The sequence below is a fragment of the Topomyia yanbarensis genome, chromosome 2 (genome assembly GCF_030247195.1).
Source record: "Topomyia yanbarensis strain Yona2022 chromosome 2, ASM3024719v1, whole genome shotgun sequence".
In the NCBI taxonomy this organism is placed as follows: domain Eukaryota; kingdom Metazoa; phylum Arthropoda; class Insecta; order Diptera; family Culicidae; genus Topomyia; species Topomyia yanbarensis.
In genome coordinates, this window is record NC_080671.1 from 156,619,086 (window position 1) to 156,628,414 (window position 9,329).

Sequence of the window (9,329 nt, forward strand, 5' to 3'; positions counted from 1 at the left end):
CACAATAGTCGATAAAATAAAATCACTCAGGCAGGCAATTGGTGAGGGAACAAACAAAACTGGCTCATTCAATGAGCAGCGACGGAGTCGTCTGCCAAGAACTCCGGTCAATAGTGCCCAGCTAGCGATGTCTTGACCCACCAACGTAAAACCACCTCAACTTCTTTCCCAACAACCCAAACAATGTTTCCAAGTCCAATTCCAATAATTCCCCAAATGCTCCCAAACTTTACCTGATTCTACCTATCTAAATGTTCATCCAATTGATTTTAATTAAAAGAAGTTACTTAGAGAAAAATAATAGTTTATTTAAGGCAAATAAATAAAAGAAAAAGTTTAAAAATTGGCGTGACTTCGTTGTTTTTTTCAAAAAGGTTATTTACAATCCCCTGCTCTGCCTCCTGCAAGAGCTAACTGTTACCCAGTCCCTGCTCGTGACGTCACTCCCCTTTTGTGTTTGTTCTACGCGAGTCTTCCTACTTCCCTAAATCCTTTTCTCTTCCCCTACTTGTTAACAAACAAGATTTCCCTACTCGTAGCTGGTGTGATGGTGTGTCAAAGGTGCGCGTACTTACAGGTTTTGAAGACGACGATTAGGTACCTGCCGACCACCCCTTTCTAGGTGGTTTCGCTACCACGATGCTGACCGACAAGAAAACCGATCTCTGCGAGACTGATGTTTGCTGCTAATGATGCGTCGACAATGCTCGCCCACAGGTAGCAAACGGTGGTGAGGGACAATGATGGGGGAAATTCACTTACGGTGGGGTTTTCTGGGTTGTGATCGAACGCTCGTTGCCTATCGGCGTGATTTCCTTGCCGAGCTGCGCTAACGGGGTGGTATCGTACAGAGGGCCTCCGATTTCGGGACGTGAGTCGGGCTGATCACTCTGGCGTTGGTAGTCTTTCCCCTAGAAGACCATGCCACGAATCCGGCTATCACGTGTAGCGTGTGATGCCCGTGGGCCGAGTAACTTTAACCGATGACCAACGCTCTCCGAATATACCTATAGTGGTACGCAACCACGGGGCGATAGGTACACCCAGGGTAATCTAAGCCAGATACCACTAGCGATTTGATCCTGTACGGACGGAAAGTGATCAAAATAGCACTCGGTCGTAATCCACGATTTTCCGGGTTTCGATCCCGCAGCAATAAAACCCAAGATGGATTCGCCACCGGAGTGTGGCTGCTAGTATCACAACTCCTTTCACAGTCTACTTTTTTAACGACTCACTTTTTTACCCTTACTGCTCTTTTTTTTAAATTACATTTCACTGCTTGACTCACGATTTGTTGTAAAGCATTTTATTTTATTTTAATTTCAATTCTACTTTTCTACTCGGTAGTCCAAAAGGGAAAGATCGAATTGATTCTCCTGACCGATCAAGAAACTTATCCTTTTAAGGGACCGTTCATAAACCACGTAGACCGAAATTTGAGAATTTTCAACCCCCCCCTCCCCCCTAGTAGACCATAATAGACTTTTACTAACCCCCCCCCCCCCCCCCCCCCCATCCCAAAAGTATACGTAGACTTTTAATTTTTTTTTATTCGCGGGAAATGTGAAGTTAGCAAAAAGCACATTATAATGTTCAAATAAAAATTAGTATTCAGATTTATTTCAAGCTTTTTAAATATTAAAGAAAGGTTTTTTGTCTATGACTGATCAAATTAATTGACGCCAATTCAAGATACTTTCCAACGTTTGTGTAGCGGAATATTTCTTTTCAAGGTTAGGCACTCAAGTATATGTAAACAGATATATTGCTATAACTAGTTCAAATTTTGACCGAAGTGCGACCTACACCAACAATGCAGAATTATTTATTTATTTATATGATTTAAAGGCACTCAGCACTTCATAGGCTATCAGCGCCTGATTACTTTTGTATACAAAGTTGAAACTAATACTAATTAAAAACTACTAGAAATACAACATATAATGGAATCTGCTTACAATATGTTAAATATCATTAAACTCTCGCTATTCCCTACAGTGCGAATAAATACTTTTATATTTCTGAGTATAATTGGATCTCTTTTAAATATTCCATGACGCTATCAATCATTTGTGAGTTATCTCCTAAAGCCTGTTCTGTTATTTTGAAAGTATTTCGCTGTAGCTGATATTTTTTACAAAGGAACATTAAATGATTCACTGTTAGTGGTACGTCACACTCTTCACAATGAGGAGGAGGGTCTTGGTTAAATAGGTAACTATGAGTCAATCTGGTATGCCCTATCCTTAATCGTGAAAGAACGACGGCTTCTCTTCTATGTTTCCGATTAGAGGAGATCCATTCTTGAGTTATGGCTTTGATATTTCTAAGTTTATTGTTAGTGACATCTAACCATTCGTTATCACGTTTCAATTTGATTATAGCTTTCGCGGTTTTAGTGGCATCGTAAGTTGTTGTTGCAACCTGCCTTTCCTGCTCATCTAGAGATTCTTTTGCCAAACGATCAACCTTCTCATTTCCTTCAATTTTCTTATGCGAAGGCACCCAAAGAAAAACTGGGTTTTTGAGTTTATATTAAGGGGAGTTCAACAAGTCGTGAATTCTTTGCACAATTGGGTTTTCGGAAAACAAATTTTCCAATCCTCTGAGAGCACTCAAGGAATCTGATACTATAATGAATAAAGACAAGTCGTAGCAAGATGCAGATTTCACTGCCTCTTCAATTGCTATCAGTTCAGCCGTGAAGATTGAACAAACTTTTGGTAGATTCCTTTTATATTCATAATTTTGGCTGTATATCGCATATCCAACTGATTCCCCAATTTTCGAACCGTCATTATAGATGAAATAATAATTTTTATAACGTTCACGTATTCTGTTAAACTCTGATCTAAATACAGCACACGGTGTAGTGTCTTTGCGATGAGTGGTCAACGAGTAATCGATTCGTATATTTTGACCGCTCCATGGCGGAATAGCGTGAAAATTTCTGTTTTGAATATTCGATATGTTCAAATTATATAGTTGTCAAGTAGTATCGAAGCGAGCAGCGAAGTGACGTTTTTTCGTCTGTTTGAAATTATTGATCTGATTCTTTAGTATTAGGTGGAGGGGATGGTTTTCTAACGATAGGATCCTGATTCCAAATGTCAACGTTTGAAAGTCTCTTCGTAATTTCAACGACATTACTCCAGCATCTACCAACAGACTTGTTGTGGGACTTGTCCGGAAAGCTCCCGTTGCAAGACGAATTCCTTGCTGGTGGACTGAGTTGAGTTGGTTTAATAACGTCTTCCTAGCTGTGCAATATATTACGGATCCATAGTCAAGTTTAGAGACCACTAGTGTTCTGTGTAATATTAGCAGTGTTTTTCGGTCACTTCCCCAATTTGTATTGGACAGTGTATGCAAAATTTTTAACGCGCCAAGCGCGTTTGCCTTCAACTGTCGTATATGGCGATCCCAGTTCAATTTGTTATCGAATATCATACCAAGGCACTTGTTGGTATTTACGACCTCAACTTTTTGCCCATTTAAATATAGCGCTGGATCAGAATTGCAGCTGGTCAATTTGCAAAAATGAATGATTTTGGTCTTGGAAACCGAAAATTTGAAGCCCGTCTCCATGCACCATGTGTTAAGTTGGTTGAACAGGTTCTGTAAAGTTTGTTGGATTTCTATCATTGACTTCCCTCTCAAAAATGCTACCAAATCATCTGCGAAAATCAAGCGGAGGATAGGGGGAGCAAAGCATGATTTTATTGAGTTGATTGCTACCAAAAATAAAGTAACGCTCAAAACTGACCCTTGGGGTATCCCGTTCTCTTGCGTGTGAACGGATGAATATGTATTTCCCAATGAAACTCTGAAGGTTCTATTCTGCAGAAAATGTTTAACAAATGCCAACATATTTCCAGTGACGCCTTGATCCGATAGGTGTTTGGTTATGTTATGCCTCCATGTCATGTCATAGGCTTTTTCTATGTCAAAAAATATACAGACTGAATGCTCTCTTGCAGCAAATGCTTCTTGGATGGCGGAATCGAGGGAAACTATACTATCAAGTGTGCTTCTGTATTTTCGAAAACCGGACTGGTTGGGATCGAAAAAATTTTGTGATTCAAGATGCCATACAAGACGTTTGTTTATCATTCTCTCCATGACTTTACACAAACATGATGTTAGGGAGATTGGACGGTAGTTGGAAGAATTTAATGCATTTTTAAAAGGTTTTTTTATTGGGATAATCAAAGACTCTTGCCACTCTTTGGGGAATTTCTGCTGTGTCCAGAGTTCATTAGACATTTCTAGGAGGTAGTATTTTACGTCAACAGTAAGGTTTTTAATCATGTCATACTGAATATTATCAGGTCCTGGGGAAGATCCACTACAGCTTTGCAGAGCATTGTCTAGTTCATTCATGGTGAAAGGATGGTTGAGTTCTGGGCACCGATCTGGCAATATTCCAATAGGGTCTACTTCTTCCGATTGTGCTTTGAACTGAAGAAACTGTGCGGTGTAATTCTGAGAACTGGACGTAAATGCAAAGGATTTAGCTAATTCCTCGGCTATACTTTGGGTGTCTGTTATTATTGAGTTATCGATCTTCAAAGAAGTTATGAATTGGGGTGCGAATTTTCCGGATATTTTTTGTATTTTAGACCAAATTTCTTTAGAAGGCGTATTCAGGGAAATTGAGGGAACAAATTTCTGCCAGGATTCTTTTTGCGCTGCACGTATCGTTCTACGAGCTTTGGCCTTCGCTAATTTGTATGACATCTCATTTTCTGTAGTCATATATTTGTTGTATTTTCGTAACTCTTTTTTCCGTTCTCTAATTGCCTGTGCGATTTCTTGATTCCACCAAGGGGGTTTAATTCTTTTGACAGTTGACGAGGTTCTAGGGATAGAGTTTTGAGCCGCGTTAACAATGGTTTTAGAAAACGTTTTGACTTTAATTTTCACATCGTTCTCTGGAGCAATATTTGCCGATATTTGATCTTGGAAAGTTTCCAGTCTGCGGCTGACGTGATCCATCTCGGGCGTCTGCTTATTTGCAAGGAACACTTCAGTGGTGAGATAATAATTGGGAAATGATCACTAGAGCATAAGTCTGAATGTATGGTCCATCTAAAATGTGTTGGTAAGCAAGGAGACCCGAAGGAAAGATCGATTGCTGAATATGAGTTATTCGCCAAGGAATAATGTGTATTTGAACCGTCATTTAAAAGATTTAGATCATTATCTTCAATGTGTGATTCAATGAGTTTTCCGCGACAATCATCTTTTTGAGAGCCCCACATTATATTATGTGCATTAGCATCCGTAGTGAATAAAATAGGAGGATTTAGTTGATTGATAAGGTTTTGAATGTCTGATTTGGCTATGTCTGTGTTAGGCGGTAAATACAGGTTGCATATAGTCAACTCTAACGGGTAAAATACTTTAACTGCCACTGCTTGAAGGTTCGTGTTTAAAGGTATCTCAATAGAATGATAGTTCTCGTGGACACAGATTGCTACGCCTCCAGAAGCGCGGAGGTGGAAATTATCAATTGAATAATAGATACAGAAATTTTTCAAAGTTGGTTTTTTCGAGTGATCGAAGTGTGTTTCTTGTATGCATAGCACATACGGATTGAGTTCATTGACCAATAACTTAATTTCATTGAATTTGTTATAGAAGCCGTTCGTATTCCACTGTATAATTGTAGGGTTCATAAGATAAAAATTAGTGGTGAGCTAGTATCCCTAGCGGTAGCGTTCATTGATCGGGGGGGTCATTGAGGAATATTGAGTTTCTAACTGCTTGGTATACTGTGTCAAAACTGTTTGCTGGTGTAGTTAAGGGGTTCATCGTTATCGTACTATCATAAATGGTTTCAGTTATATTTCTATCTCTGTCATATGTGCTTTCATTGTTCGTACCTTGCGTTCGTTCGTGTGTGTTTACTCCATTAGTTGTATTCGAAATCGGTTGGTATAGCTGATCGTCGCTGTCCGTTTCGCACCTCATTGCTATTGTTGTTGTCGTCTCTTGTCTTATCTCTGGTCGTAGTGTTGTTCCGTCTGATTGCTTGTTGGGTTGGGGTTGTATTTGTTGCTTCGGGGTCTTCTCATTTTGTTGGATCGGCTGGTCGCTGTAGTTGTCGATCGTGTTACTTGTGATCGGCTGATGTAGCTGGTTGTTTCTGTCTGTAGGACTTCGTATCTGCGTCTCTTGATTTTCATGTAATCCTGATGGTGGTGTTGTTCCAGGTGATTGTTTCTTATGATGATGGAGTGTTTGGTCCGGGATATTTTGTGACTGGGGCTGCTTGAAGCTTTGAACGTTCATATCATTGGAGCGGTGCCTCACGACCTCGGAGAAGCTTTGGTTCAGCTGGGGAACGAATACGGCAGGGGCCTGGAGCCTTCGTTTTCTTCTCGCATCTTTCATGTTAACGCGATCAGTGACTCGAATTCGTTGGATTTCGAATTCATCCATGAAAACAGGGCACTCTCTGCTTAATGCGGAATGAGAGCCACGACAGTTAACACTCTTGTTTACACTTAGTTTCATCGTGGTAGAGCTCAGCACAGTTGGCGCAGATCCTATTTCCACGGCAACGATCTTTTTTGTGTCCAAACTTAAGGCAGTTCATGCATCTAATCGGTGTTGGAACATATTGTCTTACTCTGCATGGGTAGAAACCGACATCGATTGAATCTGGTAAATAGCTTAAATTGAAGGTCAGTACAAATACTGAAGTATCTTCCAATTCTTTATTACTGTTCTTTCGTTTTATTCGCTGGATCCCCACGACATGGGAGTCACTCAATCCTTCTAGAATTTCCTTGTCCGTTAGGAATTTAAGGTCGTAGCAGCTGATTGTTCCTTTCGTAGTATTCAGTGTGGGGTGATCGGTAATTTTAATTTTTATCTGGTTTCCTAATAAACTTTGCTTTAATAATTTATCTGCCTGTTGTTTGTCCACCGTTTGCAGCAGAAGTGTTCCGTCTTGTATTCTAGTGATCCTCACATTCGGAGTAATTGCATCAACCGCCTTCTTTATGAAAAAAGGGGAAACGTTTTTCATACTTGTGTCTGGATCTACCCGCGAAAGAATTAGATATCTGGGGCCATTATTTTTTCCATCTATCCTAAGATATTTGGTGAACTGCGTCTCGTTCGTAGCTTCTCGATTTGCCAGTCGTTTTTTTGTTTTTTGTCTCTGGACCTTAGGTGTGTCGTTATTATCGATTTCGTCGTTGTTTAACCACTCGAATCGAGAGCCAAATGATGAAGATGGCCCTCCTCCTCCCGGATCGTGGATCATTTTCTCGCACTTACCCGTCAGCACGGTTGTGAAAAAAAAACTTCAGCAGCAAACAATAACCTTTTGATCGATCGTAGCGGTAGGATCCATTCCTATCTTTCGATCGTCGATCAGCACACAAAAAACAACACACAAAAACAACGACACCAGGATGGACTGTGATATTGAACAAAGCAATTTGAAATTATATAGACGAACAACCGACCGCCAGCGGCGGTGGCTGGACAGAACTGCCTTAGATTTTTATTTTGTTCACTTGTCTACAGATAATGAAAATCACTGGCTAGGGGATATACAAATAGTGCGCTCCGCCGCAACATACTCCCCCTCCAAAACGAATGTTTTTTAACAATCCTTTGTCAGCATAGGTTCTTCTTCACAGAACGACATTGCCATTGATCATTCACGGGACACTGGTTGGAAAATTGCGACGTTTCCGAACCTCGCGGAAAGTGGGGACCTTTGCGAGTACATATTAAATACACTGACTGGAAACTGGGTCGTTTCCAAGTCTCGCAGAAAGTAGGAACCTTTCTGAGCGCTGAAAATGACACACTGGCTGGAAACTGGAATTGTTTCTGAACCTTGCGGAAATTCGGAACCATTCCGAAACGAAACAACGGTTACGATACAAACGGGAACTGTGGTGCAAGGTTCATCTTGCTTCAACTAGAATCCTGCGATTGGAGGACTTGGCTCCGATAGGTTGAAGACAGCACTTCGATGAATAGAGGACTGGACTCTGGCTGGTGAAGAACTAGGTTCCGGCTGAAGGACGGCTGCGCTACTATGTGACTCACGAAGGCTTCGGTTCGACTTACCAATTACCGAATAACTGGCTGGCGACACAATTGTAATTTGAAATGATGGCAGGAACGCTCGACAGACATTGGCTCGAATCCAGATACTTTTATCCTGGTCACGGCACCATTATGATCGATCGTAGCGGTAGGATCCATTCCTATCTTTCGATCGTCGATCAGCACACAAAAAACAACACACAAAAACAACGACACCAGGATGGACTGTGATATTGAACAAAGCAATTTGAAATTATATAGACGAACAACCGACCGCCAGCGGCGGTGGCTGGACAGGACTGCCTTAGATTTTTATTTTGTTCACTTGTCTACAGATAATGAAAATCACTGGCTAGGGGATATACAAATAGTGCGCTCCGCCGCAACACCTTTTGTTTGGATGTATAGATCTTTCGAAACAATAGAGAGATAACCTTTGATGTGTCGATAAGCAGAACCAATAGAAGTAGACTGTCTCGTACGATGGTCAAGACCGAACTGCAATGCAGAATTGCTAAACACTTTTTGGGCCTTACGGGTACATTCAAAATTGTTAAAATATAAGAAACAATTACAAAATAATACTGTCGATGTGTACTATCATCTAGACTAAAATATTAAACCAAACATGTACACAAATTTCACTTTTCGTGAACAAATTTCAATATTTCTAAGATAATAAGGTAATCTAAATTGTCTTATTTTATTAAGGGAACGAAACTTTTCAAATCTTCCCAAAAATATTTATTTTTGTAATTAATAGCCATGTCATCTGAAAGTATTATTGCAGAATATCAAAGCTTAACTCCGGTTTGCACGGAGTTCCGTAGGGTCAAGACATAAAATTTAACGGGTGTTTAAAGATTTTGAAATCAGTGTAAATGATTGCAAGAGAAACTGATTAACTCGACTAAACACTTTGTTGTAGAAGTTTAACTACACTACTGCTTTAACCACCGAAATCAATTTATAAAAAGTAAAAAAAATTATCCACTTATTGTTAAAAATCGGGTGTTTTGTTGTTACAATGATGGTTTTAATGCTTAACTTTGACCATTTTTGAACTTTTTATGGTTCATGCATTTAATGGTCCATGCATGTCTGCTAACTAGTGGTGTCTCAGATGATTTCACAGTCAAAATCTTCCGTCGAGAGGTATTTTGAGCGATCGCCTTTAGAACTGTCATTTTGTATTATTCCTAGATCAAAACTATGTCAAAATATACGCAAGAAACAACAACGTGTGT

At 40.0% G+C, this 9,329-nt stretch overlaps 1 protein-coding gene across 1 annotated transcript; it reads right to left on the reverse strand.

Annotated features, from left to right (window-relative positions):
• Nucleotides 1-758: 758 nt before the first annotated feature.
• Nucleotides 759-7,282, reverse strand: LOC131679851 (uncharacterized). The gene is made up of 3 exons (XM_058960601.1): nucleotides 6,641-7,282; nucleotides 5,917-6,576; nucleotides 759-911 (listed from the first exon to the last, which is right to left on the reverse strand). The coding sequence occupies exons 1-3, from the start codon at nucleotides 7,280-7,282 to the stop codon at nucleotides 759-761; spliced, it is 1,455 nt and encodes a 484-aa protein (XP_058816584.1).
• Nucleotides 7,283-9,329: the final 2,047 nt, after the last annotated feature.